Below are 20954 nucleotides of genomic sequence, written 5' to 3' on the forward strand. Positions count from 1 at the left end.
ATATAAAACTTATGTCTTATTTTAAAACTGTTTTGCACAAATAGTACATTTGAAATTGGTGTATCTTGCAGGGTAAGTTATCCTGATTATAATGCTTCAAGCACTTCTGATAACCTTCCTTTACTTCATCCCTTTTGGCCAATGGATGTAGAGATGGCTACTACCTTGGATGGATCTACCTGCAATTACTGCAGTGGCTCCCCATTTGTAAAATGCTCTCCTCAGGGAGATTCACCTGGCGCCTTCCTTACATATTTTTAGGTGCCAGGTAAAATCATTCCTCTTTCCCCAGGCCTTTGACTAATTAAACAATATACATCCTTTTAAACCTGGGGAGGAATTTTTGTTTATTACTATGCTATGTATTTTTGTGTTTTTATATTGTGAACCGCCCTGTAATCCTCTGATGAAGGGTGGTATAGAAATTTAATTGATTAATGATAATAATAATAAAAAACAACAAACAGATAAAAGATAGATAGATGATTGCTAGATAGATGATAGATAGATGATAGATAGATTGATAGATGATATAGATAGATGATAGATGATAGATGATAGATGATAGATAGATAGATGATAGATGATAGATAGATAGATATAGATAGATATAGCCACAATAGCTAAACCAGGTGTCAGCTATTGTTGAACTGCAGTTCCCATCAGCCCCAGGCAGAGTGGTCAAATGTGGAAGTGCCAGATGTTGTTGTTGTGGTGGTGGTGGTGGTGAACAGTAGGAGAATCTATTGCCCTCAATCAAGCTCTTCTGTTGAGCTTCCTGGAAGTTCCCAACTAATCACTGTGAGAAACAGGATGCTGTTCTCTGACGCAGCAGTGTTCTCCATATGCAATTCTAAATATATGCTCCCCCCCCCACTGTTTCGGTAGAATTTTATCTAGTCCCTTAAGTAAGCTTATAACGAGGTCAGTTTGTAAGCTGTGACCGATGCAAGGTTTAGGCAGATCATTGTCAATATCCAAGGGACTGATGTGAAATGGAGACGCTTATCTGGACTGGAACAAGTGAGAACCAAACTGAATCTCCAAAGTGCCTTAAATGATACCATCCATGCACCATGTTCTTAAAGCATGGCTCTGCTTATTATAGTTCTTTTTGTCAGTGCTGTAAGTATGGAGCTCATAGTCCCTTGGACACTTTCTAAAGCAGAAGCCTGAGCATCTTTCAAAGGTCAACCATGCTTATTCTGATAGAGTAGAGTAAGGGCACTTTTAGCGCTCCAGGTGTTGTTTGACTCCAACTTCCAGTGATCAAGGTCAATGAGAGCTGTTGTCCAGCAACATCTGGTACAGCCTTGGTAAAGAGGGAATTAACAACTGTTATGTTTTATGCCTCTGGCAGAATGCTGCACTCACACAGCTTTTAGATATGTACATAATATTAAGTAACTAATAATTGTCTGCTAATTAATGGTTCACTTTTTTTTTTTTTTTGCCTGAGGCCACCTCACCTTGTCTAATGGCAAGACTGGCTCTGTTTAGAACTACTGGATTTAATTGCACTTAATTCTGAATTTTGTTTTTCATTAACCACGACCCATTCTCAAGCCTTTGGGAAAGGGTTGGCTGTAGCTTAAATCATATAAACACACCCTGTATATTGCATTGTAGGCGCAATCCCATGCGCATACTCTTGGATAAAATACCAACTGTTTCAGATGGGCTTCTTCCCTAGTAAGTGACTGTCGGTGGGATTCTAGCCTTAGCCCCCATGCCTTTCCAGTGACACTTGAGTTTAATAATTTCTAAAATAAGATAGGCTCCGGTTCATGAGCATAAATACATTTGTGACAAGCTGTCTGTGCTGCTCTGTGCTTCCTGTCATTCAGTAGCTCTTTATTGTCACATGCAGGGATCCCTTAGCAGTGCTTTGAAGGACTGGTACAAGTGAAAAGGAGCACGGGAAGGCCAGGTCCAAGCTGAGAAATGTGGCAAAGAGTGATGGCACCAGTTATTCTTGCACTTGACAGAAAGCCCAGAGTGGCTTCATCTATTTCCACATGTAAATGACAGAGAAAGAAAAAGAGGAAAGGAGGAAGGAAGGAAGGAAGCTTGGGGGGGGGAGTCTGCCAGAGGTTAATGATTTACATAAACTGCAGTTCAGACTTCGAAGAGAAAAATCTGTGCACTCTCTCATCCCTGGTTCAGTGGATTTGCATGCCCTTTTCTAATGATCTAGCCCTTCAGCACTGGGTAATCCTTCCCAGTCCCAGTTTAGTGCTCATGCAAAACTGAAGCACTCTGAGGCAGTTTAGAGCTGGCAGATGAATCTCAATGTGCACTGAGAAAGCATAATGGCCGTTTAGTACTTGTTAAAGGAAGCTGAGAAAATCAGAGTGAAAAGAGAGAGAGAAAAGAAAAACAGCACTTCTATCTAGCCATTTGGGACCAAAAGAAAACATTGCACAATATGGTTGCATCCTGCTAGTGCAACCAAGGTACAAATGAAGTCAAATAAATATTATTCTGAAAACAAAAGGTTTCTATTTTTAAAAATTCATCTATACTACAAACTTTTAGAGATACTGTTTTGATGAGGGTGTGTGTGTGTGTGTGTGTGTGTGTGTGTGGAAATGCCTTATTCCCGTGATCTTGATGCTGTGTCACAGTTCAGTGACTGTCGGAGACTGTGGGAATAAGTACAATCGGCAAAATGACACAAGGGGTCACTAGGGAGCCTTGCTGAAGGCTTGTTTTTGATTTTTCTTAGTTCATAAAGTGCAGAGGAGCAGGACAAGGGTAGATGTCTAAAGTCACTACTCTACCCCTCCCCCCTTTCTGTTGTCAGTTAGGGATCAAATTTCACAGCTAACTTTGAAGCTTGACATTTTTCACACACACACAAAAAGGAAAAGAAAAAGAAAGGAAAGGAAAGCAACCAATCTCAAAGGTTTCTCTCCTCCCCAGCTCTTTTCCAGGGCACTGTCAAGAAAAGTGACTTTTTCCAGACAGACAGCGGCTCTGGGAATTTAACACCTACTCCCACATTTTAAGCACATTCAGGTCTCTGAGCAGTCAGGAGTGTTTAATGCACCTTCTGACCATCAAGGGGCAACATCTCTCGAAAGGGAAACAAGTTGTCAGCAGAACAGAAGTGTGAAAAGGTAGTGGCCAAGTTCAATTATCTTCTGAAAATCTCCACCTGGACATGTGAAATAAAATGCATCACCTTTGTGTACACACGCCATTAAATCCCTACCGACTCCACTGGGATGGCACAAAATCTAGGCTTTTCCTAGCATCAATAACCCTGCTGGTTACTTACTGGAAAATCTATATTGAAGTCAATGGGAATTAGACACTTTCAGTCCTGCTTGGAGATTGCCGTGACAGTGGGTCAATGGAAAGATCTGGAATGGAGTGAGCTTATCCAGCTCTGTCCCTCATTTATCATTCTGACAACTCTGTTAATTTCAGTGCTTGTTCTATTCACAGCTAGCCTTATGGTGAAGCAGTCTGCAGTTGGCCAAGCTCTTAATTTAGGATGTGTGTACCTTACGCATGTAGGTGTACAGATAGCCCAGGGTGCTTAAAAAAAACCCTGTACCTAAAAAAAAGAAAAAGGAGGACCGATGAAGGGGCATACCAGACTGTGACAGTCTTTGCAGGCATCTAAAAAGGCTAGGCAAGTCTACATTTTAATGATGAAGGCTATCCTTTACTCAGTGGTCAATGGTAATATGCTACTCAGGAACTGAGGTAATGGGGATTTATTTATTTATTTGGTTCTAACCAACTTGTGAGCAACTATGCAGTAAGATGTATGTGTCTGTATTGAGTGGTAAAAGAATGCCCACATTTTATTGTAAGAATCCAGAACCTATACAGATGATAGGTTAATCAGTATTCAGATTTAATTCTCTTGAGGGCCCTCCTAGTATTACATTGATGGCATGGGCCCCACCACAGCATAGGCCCTTCCCATGTTTCCAAAGAAACATAAACAGCTCCAGACTGAGTATATTCTCCAGAAAGGAGTATATTCTGTGGCTCTCCCCTGTACCAGCATTGTCCCAATTTCCAGGAAGGGCAATACTGGCATGGGGAGCAGACATATCTCACACGATATGAGGCTTTTCAGCATAGGAAGGAATAGTTCCCACACTACCAGTGCAAATTAAGAACAGGCTTCTGTTGATTTGCCAGTTTTTTTGATAAATGAAAAGGAACTTGAAGGCTGTATTATATGACATCCTTGCTGTGGATGCACATTCGTATGGCAACTTACATAAGTTGTTCTGGGCAGGGGCCACCTCGTAGCCTTTTCCCAATTTTACCTTCCTCCTATACAGCTCATCTCACATCTCCTAAATCTGATGTGGTCATATTCCCCATGTTTCATTGTAATGCAGCAGGGGTGCATATATCTCAAATCATCAGGACTTGGAGCCTTAACCCCTGCACCACCAGTGCTCTGCCACTCCTGCAAAAGTCTATGAATTCCAGAGCCCACAGGTCAACCATGGTTCTTGGAGGTCAATAAAGCCTTGCCTGAGCAACTGAGCAATGCATTGTTACAAGGAGAAGTAACAGCAGCAGCAGACATGTGATCCTTGCCTTGCCTAATCCAGCTTCATATGGATGTTGACCTTTTGACTGTACCTGTCATCACTACCACTGCCTCAGACCCTGATGGGCTTACTCTGTATGGACCCTGCCTCTGACTTTTTGAAGCTTTGATCATTGCAGCCTTGATGCCCCAGCTTTCACATGGCCTGTTTGGACTCCACCCCACAGCCACAAAAAGATTCCTACTGAGGGCTGATACCTCAGGCAGTTCCAAGAGTCACCCTCAGTCACCAAGGATCCACCCACTCCTCTTCAGCCTACCTCTGTCTCTGCCTCCCATCTGGGTTGAGAGATGCTACAGCGGGGAACTGCAAAATTCTGAGTTCACGTATGATGGTGCAAAGATAATACCGGAAAAAGCTTGCCAATCTAGGTTACCCCAGATTACAATTTTTTAAATGCTGTTGCTGATGCCATGCTCCTGCTGTAGAGTAGTGAAGAAGGGATAAAGGTAAAGGGACCCCTGACCGTTAGGTCCAGTTGTGGCTGGCTCTGGGGTTGCGGTGCTCATCTCGCTTTATTGGCCGAGGGAGCCGGCGTACAGCTTCCGGGTCATTATGCACATGACTAAGCCACTTCTGGCGAACCAGATCAGCGCATGGAAACACACTTTGAGGTGCTTTCGAACTGCTAGGTTGGCAGGAGCAGGGACTGAGCAACGGGAGCTCACCCCGCCACAGGGATTCGAACTACCGACCTTCTGATCAGCAGGTCCTAGACTCTGTGGTTTAACCCACAGTGCCACCCGTGTGGTGAAGGGATGCTGGAGTCCAAATCTGAAACCTAACTTCGGGCTTGCATGTTTCTGTGCAGTCATAATTTGTTGGTCTCTGGAAAATCAGTACATTTACCTAACACAAATTTATCTACTAAGGTACAAAACAGAGTCAGTACCAGCACCAGTGGATAGTGTGTCCTAGAAATGATGATGAAGGGGAATTTCATACAATAGCATCATTGATTAGGGAATGGTAATTCTAGTACTCCCATGTTTCTGGCTGAGTAACACCAAACTGAAAGGTCAGGAAGCTTCCCTGAAGACATTGCATTAGCAAATTATGAAAATTATAAACATCTGAAATATCTGGCATTTTGGATTACTTGTAACCTACCAATATCTGTGCTATTCTGAAGCTTCAATGTGTGCTACTTTTTTCCATTTAAGGTGCTTGTTTTTTTGTTTTCAAATGTAAAATGGGAAGTTTTGCTCTTCTGGTAAATATGACCACAAGGGACTTGCTGCCTTGTGTTTGTTCTTCATCCACTGAAGGCCTGGGCCTTTTCTTTTTCTTTTTTTTAAAAAAGCTTGATTTAGAAGCTGCAAAATCATGCTTTTAATAATGCTGCTTATGAGCCTCTCTGTTCTCAAATAGCCAGCAGAAAATATGTGAAGGAAGGAGAAGGGAAGCCTGAGAGACACTTAAAATGACAGCAATCTAAATGTCAAATATGATAAAGGGGAAAAACTGCATGGATACTTCATATTGAGTAGGAAAAGCCACATTCCATATTTTATGGCTATGATGTTACTGGAGAATTATAGCAGTGTTGTGAAATACAGCTACCCAGTGACAAGACAAATGGGATATACATTCTGCACCATGTATACTGCAAGAGTTTTTGAACATCTTTGTCTAGCATTTGGCATTATTTTCTCATGCAGCCTGCAATTCTGGCAGATGCACTTAAGCTTCCTGACCAAAAACTTTCTATTTTCTATTGCCCTGTTGATTATGTGTTTAACCTCAGCTGACTTAAAACTGCATTGATGCAGTTATCTGATCATCTCACAACTGAAGAGTTTCTTCTAATCCTTAGCCTTAGTAAGGTTTTACAGACTATTTTGTGCATTCAGCAGATGTGTTTGGTCTGGCCATTGCTCCAAAGACAATATCATCTCTACAAGCACAAGAACTGTAGTTGTCCATGCCTTGGTAACCTTCAGGTGGTATTGCTGCAGTGAGCTTCATGTGGGGCAGTCCTTGAGGTTGGTCTGGTAGCTTCAGCTAATGCAAAATGTGCCGGGATAACTTTTCACTGTGGCAGGATATCGACACAATGTTATTCCACTGGTGAATGAACTGCACTAGCTGCTAATGAGCTACAAACTTGAAAAATGGTCTTACCGGTAATCCTTATATACCGAATGGAGCCCTTTGCAGGCCTCTTGCAGAAACCATCATATCAGGAGATGTTTTCCACACAATATAGATATTGGGTCTTTAGTGATGTGGCACCATACTTCTGGAATTAACCCCCTCCTGTTAAATACTGTCTTTTCAATGACTACTGAGGACCTTGATCTCTTAAGTAGAGACTTTTTCCAGTCTGCATCTGTGTTAGAATTGTTTATAGATATTTTAATTGTTTTGTAATTTGTCTGCTGGCTGCCCTGGGCTCCTATGGGAGGAAGGGTGGGGTGTAAGTTTAAACAACAACAACAACACTGTACCATCAAGTAGTTCTGGCTAGGATGTCCTTAAACAAGATTCTTAAGAGTCAAGACTATCACAAAATTCAAAGCACAAACAAGACTGAGCTGCCAAGTAGCCTGCCAAGCTGGGTCTTCCTGTTTTAGGAAGTATTAACAGGGTGAGAGTGGAAGCAACTTGCTTGAGGTGATACAATGAAGACAGGAATTGGTGAAAGATGCAGAAAGGCTTCTTAGAGTGCCCCTAGCATGATGGCAAACTATTGGGGCTCTGCTTCAGGCAGAAAAATGTCTTTGGCTACTATGCAAATCTGAGATGCTGGTGTCCATTTTAAGCCACCGGATTAGTTAATTGGCTGCAGCACAGAACTAGTTGGCACAAAATATGCACCGCTACAATAAATGCATTTTTTTAAAAAAATGAAGTTAATTGTATCCAACATGCCAAAAGAAAACAAACAGTCAGGAAGAGAGATGATCAGGAGTTTTTCTCTCTCTTTTGATTAATTTATAATGATTGCAAAATAATCTATGCTTCCACATTGGTTTATCGAGTCATCATCAAAGCTGCAAAAGCAGCTACATACATGGAGGGTCTGCTGGCTCTAAGTCCTATTGGAGAAGGTGAAAGGAAGTATGGGTCAGATAAGTGGTGAACTTTGCTTCATTAATGTCAGAGGGCAATGCGGAGCTAGCTAAAGCTGGGCAAATCTTGCAAGATAAGTTGCCCAACCTCTCCAGTTGCACTTCTAGTAACAAGATGTTTTAACACTAGAGGTCAATACTCTGGAGGATACCCATGGAACGCAGTCTGGTCTAATATACTCAGGCATACTTTTAAGCACTGCACTTTACAAGACTTATATTGATATTAACTTTCAACCTTTAGTCAGCAAGTGGGTATAAGATTCTTTTTGTTAAAATAATTGGGCCTCAAAGGACATATATTTCTAGTTATTCTCAATGGGAATTGGGATAACTAAGGCACACTCTCTCCAGAACTTCTGCATCGTCAGTCATAGCTGAAATAGAATATACAGCTCTGCTGCTGTATTGATCAGTGACAAAATACGCTCATTCTTTCATTCTCGATTTCTCCTTCTCTTTCTCTTTCAGATACACTCTGACACACACAGGAATATACACAAGCTACTGCACCAATTTCATCTGGCTTGGCCCTTACAGTGCTTCTGAGTTCATGAACATGTAATCCTTTACAGCCCTTAGCGGATTTCTCTCTCTTTCTCTCTCCTTATCTCTTTACCTTTTACAATCCCAGATAAGTTGCTGTGCCAAGTACATTGAACATTATGCCTTTATTTCACATTCCTGGTCCTTCATCCCTGTAATCTCTGGCTAACACCTGCCTTTTAGGATAGAATGCATGATCAGATTTTGCCATTCACACATGCATTTTACTACTTGCTTGTCTTGTTTCCCTTGTCATTGCTTGCTATTGGCGGACTTAGAAGAAAATCTGGTTCAAAACTGGCATTTCAGAAGCAATTTAAGATGAGTTTTGCTTCCTGTTACTTGAGCGTTGATGCAGATATACTGACAGGAAGGAGAAATGTGAATTTAATCTTCTTTCACTGGTAAACACTTATGTGAGGTTAGACAGCTATTTACAAGCCGGTTTATTAAGAACTTAAGCAACATTGAGAAAAATAAATAAAACAGCATCTACAAGCACCCTAAAATGCTGCATAATCTTGATTTATTGCTTTGCTTTCAAATGTGGCACAGCCAAAAAGGCTGCTATGCACAGCACAGCACTGCTGAGTTATATTACATAGGCAAAACCTCTTGGATTTGGATCGAGAAGAGGGAAACTACTTGAATTTGCATAGAGGAACAGGATATTTACACTCATTACTAACTGGGACCACCTGGGCCTGGCATCTAAATGCCAACATAAAATTAATATGTGTGCATTTGTGTATATCCATGCCTATCCGTCCAACTCTCTCGTCCTTTCTCTATGGCCTTATTTGCACATCATGGTAAGCAAAACTATGTTTTACCAAAATTGCACAAACATGGCGAGCTCCCAGAGAGGAAGGGGCACCTGCTTTGCTCCTTTCCCCAGTCCTTCTATCGCAGCACCATATTACATGTCATTCCAACCTGGATCATGGTTAACCATGATCTGTAACCATAGGACAAAGCATGGCTATAGATTGTGGTTACAGAGGAAAGACTTCAGCCAGGATCTGGGGTTCACACAGCATGCTATGCCAAACCTTGGCTGGGTTGTGTTGCTGTGCTAAAATGAGAACAGCAGGGGTTGTTAGCTCCTCTATGGAGCCAGAATATTTGCATGGTCCTGGTAAGCCAAAGCTTGGTCTGCTGTGATGGGCAAACCAGGCGTGTGTGTGTGTGTGTGTGCGTGAATAAATAAGACAATTTCCTAACCATTGCAGTTGTGCTAATTTATCTTTTCTTCTACATCTAAAAACCTAGGTATTGGGTTTTCCCTGCACCAGTTTAACTTAAGTGATTGTCCCACTGCAACACCTCACTGCTTTCCTATTCTCAAATTGTGCACAGCACTGCACTGTTAAAAGTGCATTTTATATATATATATATATATATATATATATATATATATATATATATATATATATAAACTGTGCAAATAAATGAGCTGAAACAAATAAAGCCCAATTCACATGAGACTTCCAAGGCATCTGGTGGAATTATTTTTTCTGAGTAATTAGGCCAAGTGCTGGTACAATTCCCTTATGAAAGAAATCACCTTCCTTGCTAGCCAGTTATTTTTCATTGCTGTCAGACAGCACTAAGCTCCACTTCTCTCTATCTTGTATGTGACCCAAAGTATATTGATTACTAATCTTTCAAAACAAGAGGAATCATATCATTGACACAAATATGTTTATGGCCCATGGGATGTTTTCTAAGTCTCTTAGATTTTTTCAAGATATTAAATGTGGTCAATGAAGTCAATGGGAGCCTTGAGCCCTATGCAGTTGTTATGTTGTGCATGCATTCATCATCCTGAATAGACGTGGAACGTAATGTCTGTCTGTGCATTCAGTCTCAAACTGCACACTTGAATCAAACCACATGTAACCCAGTACAGTAGTAATTTTTCCCAACGTGTGTGGGAAGAACTCAATTACTTTGGCAAGTTTCACACTATGGTGTGCGTAACCTCCGTATGTTTATTGAACATGTGAGAGCAATCTCTTCAAATACATGTTCTGTACATGAGAAAACTGGGTATATAGATTTGCTTGACTCAAGTCTTTGTACATAGTCTGTTTGGCATAGACCAATAAATGAAGGTCAGACCCATGAATGCCCAAGATTTATGCCATGATCACTATCCTGTTCACATACACACACATATGCAGAAATGACATGTACACTAGGCTGATAAAAATCCACATTTTATGTCAAGGAAATCCTTTTGCATGCATCTGGTTTTTGGCCTGATGCATATATGATGACTGCATTTTAATTCTACCAGATAAACCATAGAGATTAGGTTATAATAGGGTCAGCATTCTGTATCCTATTCTTCTTACTCATCAATACTTGTTGAGAGCTAACATTACCTGTATGTCATGGTATCAGATTTTAGGATTTCCCCTGCTGTCTGTTTTCACCACCAAGTTATGATGAAGCACAACTCAGGAGACATTTTGTTTTTCCAGCAGTACAGTAAAGAGAGATTACTTATGCAATTATATTTTAAATAATTTATCCAACATAGCCATTAGTACATTTTCTCAAAACAATAACAACTCACCAGATGTTTCATCAACTCTTTCATCTACTACATGGTCTTTCTGGTGGACCCATTCACTGTTGCATTTGAAGTAGATCTGGGTGGCAGGGCTAGCTTTACAGTACAGGTTCACAGGTTTGTTCTTCACGATGTAGGCCTCTTCAGGCTCAATGAGGAAGTGAGGAAGTGGCTCTGGAGGATCCGAAGGGAAGGTTTCTGGGAGCTCATGAAAAAAGTCATCATCTGCAAGAAAAGAAGTTGGAAGGGAAACATTAACAAGCTGTTAAATAAAATTGAATCTGAACTTGAAAGCTGTTTTTCAGCTTTCACTACAAGAAGAAAATAGAGATGGCAATCCTTACATGAATGATACATATTCTTAGAAGATTGCCCTATGAGTGTTTCAAATAAAAGATATAGCTGATTTTAAGACAGTTTTCGGGGGAATCATTATGACAAAACTGCAGCTATCCTTTCAAGCGGGCGCATTCAATTTTTCCCAACAGCAGGCTCTATTAACACACAGTTACAATGCTGGTGACAATGAGATGTACCTGTATAGATGGATTCAATGTGTACATCTGGAATACTTCTACATGTGGCCTCTTCCTTGCTGAGCAGCATTGATTTCTCAGTATCTTAATAATGTAAGTGTTTCTGTAATAATGATAACAGGAGTACGATGGCTTTGCAGGGTTGTATTAAGTTGTTTAACATTGATCAAAACACTTATCTTTTTGCTGTATGGAGTAGCTGACTGACTTACAGGTAAAAGGCCATTTATGTGGTATGTTTGGGTTAATCTCTGTTCACCATCAAAGATCTCATGGCTGAAGATTATATTATTCTACCATATAAGGAATTACCGGTAAATGCAAATTTTAATCTTAAACCATAGTCTAGGTGGCATTATATGCAAGATTGATGCCTACTGATTACAAATTTGGCCTAGCCGAACACTCAAAAACAATGATTTAATAGAAACTGAGAAGAATGAGACTAAGATTATGTGGGTTACTTATACACCTATGGAAGCCTACTGTGGGCCTTTCCTGAATCAACTGAGAATAATGCTGGTTAAGGTCTCCGGAGCTGATGCGTAGAATTCAATGTAGCAAAAAGAATATTGTTCTATCAGTGCAATCATTTATGCTTCTCCTGACACACACTGTTCTGACCTTCCAAAATGGATTTGGGGGAGGTGGGGGAGTGCATGGGGCATGGAGTGTGATGGGACAGTTGAATCCAGCCCATGCTAACTGGGCCAGGGGAAGCTGTCATATACTGAGCCCATATTGCTCAGTATCATTTAATCTTTCCCAGTCCTATCTAGAAATTCTGAGGATTGAACCCAGGAACCTTCTGCATGCAAAGCAGATTCCTGAACTACATCCTTCTTTATCCACTGAGACTGCATCCATAAAACCCATCCCAGGTAATACAGGTGTAAAATATCTTACAGAAGCCAAAATCATCCAATGAGAGCAATGAGACTAGCAGCAGGGTTTGTTTAACTTTGGCTGCAACCACAGTGAAGACAGTGTGCTGTTTACAGTGGTACCTCGGGTTACAGATGCTTCAGGTTATAGACGCTTCAGGTTACAGACTCCGCTAACCCAGAAATAGTACCTCGGGTTAAGAACTTTGCTTCAGGATGAGAACAGAAATTGTGCAGTGGCAGCAGGAGGCCCCATTAGCTAAAGTGGTACCTCATGTTAAGAACAGTTTCAGGTTAAGAATGGATCTCCAGAACAAATTAAGTTCTTAACCAGAGGTACCACTGTACTGTTAATGAATCCTCTTTTCTGTATTTTGCTCCCAGGATAGCTCAGGATAGCCTGACTAGCATGGATAGGTAGGGTACCAGCATTGAACGGAGTCATAACTACAGGTAGGCTGCAGAGCGAGGGGCATTGATAAACATAGGATGAACATCAGTTACCCTTCACAATGACTACCACTCACCATGACTGGAATCCAGATTCAATTATGAACTCATAATTTCCTTTGGTTGCTTTGAGAATTATTCACAGGGATTGCAATTCGGAAGTGAGCTGACATCACAGACCCATTTCAATGAACCCAAGTAAGTTAACCATAATCCTCCTGCTCTGTGATCTCATAATCAACTTCAGCTTCTTACATCAGTATGGTAATTCCTTTCACTGAACTAAACTGTTGGGAATGAACTAATTTTCAGACAGCCTCATCATTCTCCTTTGTTAGAATCTTAAAACAACAACAACCACCATTCTGTTCTTTAAAGGGGAAAATCACAGTGATTCACAGGGAAAAGCTCACCCCGCTGGCTTTAAACTCTAGCGTCAATATGCAAGAGTCTCCAAGATGCCCAAGACAAACAGTTCTCACAGTGGTAAAAGGATGAGGGAGCAGTAACTATTGACAGATCTATCAGTAAGAAGCTGACAGTCCTGAAGGCCTTATTCAATCTCCTCTTTTCTGCCTCTGAAGCAGTTATCGTTATAGGCAGTGACCGACGCCGGAGATGATCAATAAAAGCGCCACAGAATATCAAACTAGAAATACTGCAGAAGGTTAGCTCTCCCCTTCGTGTCAGTCTTCATGAAGATTAAATGTCAGTCAACTACCTTTCTTTACACTAGATATACCTATATTTTCCTGTGTCCAGAATTACAGAGGATATGAAAGACTCTTCCTCCAGCCACAGCTTTTGTAGACAGACAGATAAAGAAAGAACAATGACAGATGAAAGGGATTGGATAGATTGCTACCACGATATCTATCTCCATAGCTAGAGTTACACCATGTCTTTATTGGATGTAGGTAAATCAAGAGGGTTTGAGGTTTCATGGACCTCCGAAGCCTCTCAAACTGTATTAGAAGAATGCAAACCTTTCCACAGTCATTTAAAAGCACAGTACTTAACTGTTTATGAAACACAAATCAATAAAAAAGTACTGTCATTTAAAACACTGTATTTAACTCTTTTTGCAATCAAATCAATAAATTCATGTTGCTGCATACAGTCGCACCACTACCGGGAGTAGTATGGTAAAGAACTGGAAACCCCCCCCCCCCAAGAACCGGTAAAAAAGCTGAAATGTCCCTGAAAAATTTAACCAGTCTGCAACAAAACTCTTTTTGCTTCCTACAAAATCCTTGAGGAAACACCAATTTGACCTCAACATTTTCCTTTAAGTGAACTAAGGTACCAGGGTCTGTTTACACATTGCCAAAAGAGTTATTGGAGTCCTAAACAACTTAGGCCAAGGATACTTTAAGAGGGCTGCCTGAGCCTTTATATCTCAAGAGTTCCCCGGGAAGAGGGTTCAAACAACTTTTGAAATTGTAGCTCTATGAGAGGCGGAAAGGTCTCCTAACAACTCTCAGAATGCTTGACAAACTACAGCTCCCATGATTCCTTAGGGAAAATCTTACCATTTAAAGTGGTATAATATTGCTTTAAATGTATAGTGTGAATGTGACTTAAATTAAGCCAAAGTTTGGTTTAGCATGTTGCTTGGACTGGGAATCATGGCTAAGCTCTCTCCTCAGTGAGTATGAGTCCACACATTCACAGCGGCTTGGTAAGTCAAGGTCTGGCGAATCTAGCAAAATGAGTGAAAGGAGGTGTTCCAATGCTGATTAAAAATCAATATGATCATTATCAAATATGAACACTTTGCCTGATTTGCAGATTTTGGAAGCATATGGCGTAGTATCAATGGAGAAGTTACCATGGTTTAAATTGATGTGTGTGTGTTGCTGATTTTCAATTGCCTTATTTACATCTACCCCACCCTCTCTTTAGCCATTTTGTGCTTGCATCCCCGAATACTTTTCAAAGATGCAAGCAGAAAGAAGAAGATTGTGAATAAGACCTCACATACACACATGCACAAAAACAAAGTATAAAGTGTAACCATTAGAGATGAGTCATCCCCTCCCCATAGCCTCAGGGCACATCTTTTTCTTCTGGTCATTTAATTGCAAATCAGCAAATAGACAGATGGAAACTAACAAAGCAGGCATATGTTTTATAATTAAACAAGTATTGCATTGCTAATTCCTGGCGACTGCAAAAAAAGTATTGTTTTTCATTGAGAGCTCCCAACACATTTACTGAAGATAATGTTCATAACATTAAAGATCAAAGAGTAAACTAGAATTTCTCTGCTGTACTTAAACTTCCAGATTTGTGATATATAGATCTCTGACAAAGAGCCTTGTTTCAAATAAGGACCTTTCACTGACAACATATTTTACTTTGTTCTTTGAGAGATCAAGTCTGCAATCCTTTACCCTCTTTCCTGGGAGTAGGGCCTATTGAATTCAAGAGTGCTTACTTTTGCTGCCTGTGGACAAACGCTGGCTCCCTCGGTCTGAAGCGAGATGAGCGCCTCACCCCACAGTCGCCTTTGACTGGATTGAACCATCCAGGGGTCCTTTACCTTACCTTAGCCTACTTTTGAGTAGACATAGAAGTAAGATTGCACTGTGAGAAAACAACCACCCACACAGCATTGCTGAGAACAGAATGGCATTCATTTTATACATTTGCTTCAAAATGTTTTTCAGACAAGCATGTTTTCATTCATTTGCGGGGTTTACATTTTTCATTATTCACCAAGATAATAGCTGTGCAGAAGAGAATGCCTAATAATGGAACAATGATTGGATTTTTCTACACCCTATGAAAAAAGCACCCAAACAATCAGATGGAACATTCTCATCTCCATCAGCATTCCAGGTCTCTAGCCTACACATCTGCTGCACACTTCTAAGGAGTAATAGGCACAGCCTTATCAGACTGATGGAATCAATGCGGGAAACTCGGTTTGTGCTTTTCTGGGTTCTCAGATGCGATTAGATCTCCTGAAGCAAGAGCACAAAACGTTATTTCCTTTTCTCCCAGGCAGACAAACTATGTCTTTACAAGTTCTGTTTCTGTATATACCTTAGATAAACAGCTATAACGGTGGGTGCGTGGGGGAGAGCAAATCACAACCTGGGCATGCTTAAGCACAGTTAAAATGTGCCCTCGTATCTCACTGTTGCTGTGCGATAGCCTTGCTATAATCCACAATATGTGGAGCATTAATTGAACTCAGCTGAATCAGAGCTAAGGCAGAAACCTGCTTTGCTTGTAAATGATAGCTGGACAGTCTTTGTACATGAACGGGGGCTTCTCCCTCACCTTAACTACATTGAGACACATATACATCCGGGATTCACAAGAACAGTGCAGGGCAAAAGGAGTCTCTCATTTTGGTCAGCAAGCACTGTGAAGATTAAAACTTACATTCTGGCATGCTTGAATGATTTCAGTGGGGGACTTCACTGTAACTGGATCAGCAAGTGGGAATAAAGCAGAATAGGGAGAAAAAACAAACTGAAATCACTTTACCACACTGGCACAGCCACTTCCGTTCTAGGAAGTACAACCAAAATGCTTTCCCAGGACTTCACTGACCACAATCTTCTTGGGGCTGAGCACTGAGTTCTTAAAAACACAAAGTAAAAGCAGTAAGGCAATAAGGAGAATGCACCTAGCACAGTTTGCTTAGTTTCACGTGACCATAGTACAGGCCATCAAGGGAGTGGATTTTAGGACACGGCTAATAGGGATAAATGCTATTGTTACATCTGAGGTGCCTTTTGGATTTTCTGCCTCAGGCAACAAAGTATCTTGGGCCCTCTCTGGAATGCAGCCTCAGCCTGTTTCCAAAGCTCAAAATGTTAAGAATACTTTTAACGTTTCTAGTAAATCCATTTTCATTCTATCCAGTGTTCCAGAATGCCCTGGGTTATCTATTTACTAATCCATCACAGGCCTTATAGTAGACAGGGAAGAAAAGAGAGCAAACTCTAGACAAAAGAACCAAGGAGTCCAGTTGTTGCTATATTTAAAGACCCAACAGGAGCATTGTAGTCTAACATTTATGTACAAAGGAACACTAACAATAGAAAGTCAATGTAACTTATGCTGGTGTAATTTATGGTAGCACAAAGCACCCTATTCCAAACTCGATTCAGGAGGAGTTCAGCTCACACCTCCTATTTTTCTGGCCTTTTTCTGCTAAGGTGCAGGGTCACATGACCAAGCTGAAATGGGGTTGGTATAGGTATAACTCTCTCCTTTCTCCATTGCATCATGTCCTTGGAATGTCCTAGCTTAGCCAGGGAAGCCAAAGATCCACCAACTCCAGGCTTTCTCATTCTGGTGGATGTTGAGTTTGGATGGTGCTGTAAGCCAATTCTACATACTGATTCCCATTCCTAGGAGTTCCAGGCCTGCAATCTACTACAAATGCCATAACCACCATGTTAAGTTGTTTTGTCATGGTATTTTAGTAAACAGTAAAATAGATAGCAAAAAAGGAAAACGTTAATGGTTGCAGCGCTCATCTCGCTTTACTGGCTGAGGGAGCTGGCCTTTTGTCTGCTCAGCAGACAGTTTTCCCAGGTCATGTGGCTAGCATGACTAAGCTGCTTCTGGCCAGAACCAGAGCAGCGCATGAAAACGCCGTTTACCTTCCTGCCAGAGCAGGACTATTTTGACTGTAAGCCTCTTTGAATGGGCACATGTCCTGAGAAGCAGCCAAAAAAAATTTTAAATACTTAAATAATAATAATACAGGTTCCATACACCAATACATTTATTTCTCTATTGCCAGACTTGTCACTACAGGTCTAGAATAAATTCTCACCCATTCACATAATGTATCTTTTTCTAAATCTCAGGGATTAAATTATTATTACTTACATCATAATACACATGACTATTATCTTCCTGAGATCAAAAGCAAATTCTTCTCAAATGTAATTTACTTTGGGATGGTTCAAGAGCAATTTAAAAGAAATAGCTGCCAAGGTAATTCCATTCGCTTTTGGATTCCATCGTTCAGTGAAATCTTTTGCAATACATTACAACAAAGGCAGCTGGAGTTAACTGCATGTTTGGGATTTGTGCTTAGTTTTTAAATGTTATGATTAAAGGGTTTTCTGGAAGAACAAATCCTGTTTTGTGTGAAATTAACAGCAGGTGCCACTTTGGACAGGCAACTTTATTAGGCAGGAGATAATGTCTTGTTTTTAGTGTGTTTCTTTCCAAAGGGACTATTACTCACTAGTGCTTAAAAAAATGCAACCCTCCCTTCTTACAACCAGCCAACTAAAGTAGGTAAATATGTATGGCAGCTTGTAAACTCTGTCATAGAAAATCATATTTCAAATATTGGTAAGTTCAACATATTCCTTAAGATTTTTATCCCACCCTTCATGTATGGTCAGTTCAGGTGTATTATATTGTCCACAACTCTATTTTGCCTGCAAAAGAAAAGCTAAGAGATTGTGGCAGACTTGGTAAACTTTATGGCTGAGAAAGAACCCAGGTCTCTCAACATTTCATTTCATTCAAGGTACAACATTTCATACAAGCTGCTCTTCTGTCTTGCACAATGTTCTAAAACAATGTGTAATGCAACAAAGGGGCCAAGTTATTCACATGCACAAGAAAATTTAGTATTTAGGACATGTACATAAGTTAGCTCTTGCTTTTGGGGTGCATACCTACATAAGATCTTATTTTATTTTGTGAACCACCCTTAGACCTGCGGGTATAGGACGGTATATAAATTCAATCATCATCATCTTACAATCTTACTACATGAAGCTGCTGAAGGCTAAATCACACCACCATTCATTTTTCATCATTAGGGTGGGGCACATTAAAGCAGTTTCTCACACCAACATGTTTCCACCAATTACAAATTAGGTATAGTTGGCTAACCAAACTATTAAAAATGTTATGGACTAGTGGGGGGGGGGCGCTTTCTGCAAGACTGGTGTAAATAAGACTATGGCAAATGCAAACTTCTGCAGATCTTACCTGCCTCATCACCTGAAAGCAATTGTTCCAGGTGACCAGGAACTGGGGTATTTACAAATCTCTCCTAGCTGCTGTGGCAGAAATTCAATAATTGGCTGCCAACATGGAGTTGGTTTGGCTCAGTTTATCAAAAGAACCTCATTTGAAAAGAAAGGTTGCCATGCCCATTTAAGGTGCTGGGGGGGGGGGAGATGCTATGGAAACTTTCTTCTAATTATTACAAAGCTTTGCATGGATATTCCTTTGTGCTATCACCTTTTCTTTTTATTTGTTTAAGACTAATAAAATATTTAAGCTCCAAAAATAAAGGAAACGTGGATCACAAATTGAGTAGGGAACTTTATCTGTGCAGCTTTTCTCATGCAACAAAAGCACGTAGTCTGTAGATCATAAGCACTCAAAAGTGTGAGCTCTGGGCACTTTATCTAATTAGGAAACTGACACTAGTCAAATTAGCAGTTCAGTATCATTAATATAAGGTGTTCGCTTTCCTTGTATAACTGATTTTTGGATTTGGAGGGGCAATGGCTTGGCAGAAGAATTCAGGGTCAAAAGATACGATCTCATCTTTTCAACTTGCTCGTAAAGCTTGAATGCATTATTCCATTTGGCTTTTGTTTGTTCTCCCTAAAGCCTGTCTTCTGAGCAGTTGGAGCTTCTGAACCACCTGCAACATGAGAAATATTTTCCCTCTCTACCACCATTAGTAGTCCTAATGGTTGACATGGGGTCATAGAATTATTGCACCTCTAAGCAACATCATTTCCTTCCCAGTGTAAGGCTTCATTTTTCTTTGACACATTAGTCCTGAAACTGCTTCAGGCTCTTGACCCTCCTTTAACCTTGATAACTAATTAAAGATGGACAAGGCTTAGGCTAAAATAGTTTTTGTTAAACCTATTCATTCTTAAGTCCCCTTAAGGCACACTTTGTCACTTAGGACACAGTTTGGCATATTTACATGAAGATGAAAGCTGATGCTAGAACACAGAACAAGGAGCAAGAGACACACACAGAGAAGTATAACTTTTGTGGCGTCTATTATATATATGGCACTCAAAATATACATCCAAAAAAAATGCTAGGTTTCCTACTAATGCTCTCAAGCATGTGGTGTAAATTATCCTAGAAGATGCGATTCCTTTACAGTCATAAATGAAGTTGTTGTTCTTTAGCACAGCTGATAGCTGGACACAAAACTCTGATAGATGTCAATATTAAAGTTTGTTCATTATAAAGATAGACTTTGCTCTTATACAAACATGCCTTGTTCACACAAGGTATTTTCCCAGGAAAATATTAACCACATCGAACATTTTGCCCAGTGGAAAAATATAGGACCCTCTGGGGTTCTTTTTCAAACTCAGTAATAGTTTGTGCTATTAAATGTGTATCAAATGATAAATATCATGCTGAATATGCCACTTTCTCATTGTTACTGATGATGGGCCAGAATAAGGTAATGACTAGAGTATGCAGTTTGGCCAGTATATCCATATATATCTGTCTGTCTGTCTTTCTGTCTGTCTGTACTACTTTTAACCACATCTAGGTATTAAAGCAGCTTACAAAAAATAAAAACATACAATATGCAAAATTTTAAACATTAAATTTTAAGCATCAAAGAATAAAGCATCAGAACAGCATTCGTAAAGGACTCCTGAAACAAAACTGCTTTAATCTGGTTTCTGAAGCCTAGCAGGGACTATGCCTCCCTGATTTCTAATGAGAAGGAATCCCAGAGTGGTTCCACTGCAATGAAGGCATGACTCCTCATTGACATGAATCCTTAAGGTAGCCTGGGCCTAAGTTGTTCAGGGGTTTGTACCTGGTGCAAGAACATTGAACCTGGCCCAGTAATAGGTGGGAAGCCAGTTATAGCTCTTTTACCACTACTGTCATGAATTGGTGGTAGTCTATTGAACTGAATTACTTGAATCCCATTTCCATGAATCTAACTGGGCATTATTTGGTAATCACATGCCAAATATAAATAATCAAGTGTTGTGTGCAAGCGGGGGGGGGGGGGCACATTACTTTGGTTTTTAAGATTTGAGTAGTGCTCTGTGCAAAGCCAAAGTCTGATGCCCTTGCATCTCCCCTTCCGTTCTGCTCAACTCACTATTTCATAGTTATGATGCCCTGCGGTGCATCCTAGGCTCAGCACCCAGTGCAGCGGAACCGGTCGCACTGCCCTAAATCTGCTTCTGGTACAAGCAGTTAAGAATTACTTCTGTTAGCATTCACATATTATTTGTCTAGAGTTTTGCATCTCTCCTTTTTTTAAAAAAAGAAGATGGAACCAAATA

At 40.4% G+C, this 20954-nt stretch overlaps 1 protein-coding gene across 3 annotated transcripts in view; it reads right to left on the minus strand.

Moving 5' to 3' along the window:
- UNC5C (unc-5 netrin receptor C) overlaps nt 1–20954 on the minus strand; it is a 303622-nt gene that overhangs the window by 102039 nt on the left and 180629 nt on the right. For all 3 annotated transcript variants that reach the window (XM_081924880.1, XM_081924881.1, XM_081924879.1), the window contains exon 2: nt 10794–11015. In XM_081924880.1, coding sequence (XP_081781006.1) covers nt 10794–11015 — 222 coding nt within the window. The remainder of the gene's footprint in view (nt 1–10793; nt 11016–20954) is intronic.

This window comes from Podarcis melisellensis (genome assembly GCF_964234715.1).
Source record: "Podarcis melisellensis genome assembly, chromosome: 9".
Lineage (NCBI taxonomy): Eukaryota > Metazoa > Chordata > Lepidosauria > Squamata > Lacertidae > Podarcis > Podarcis melisellensis.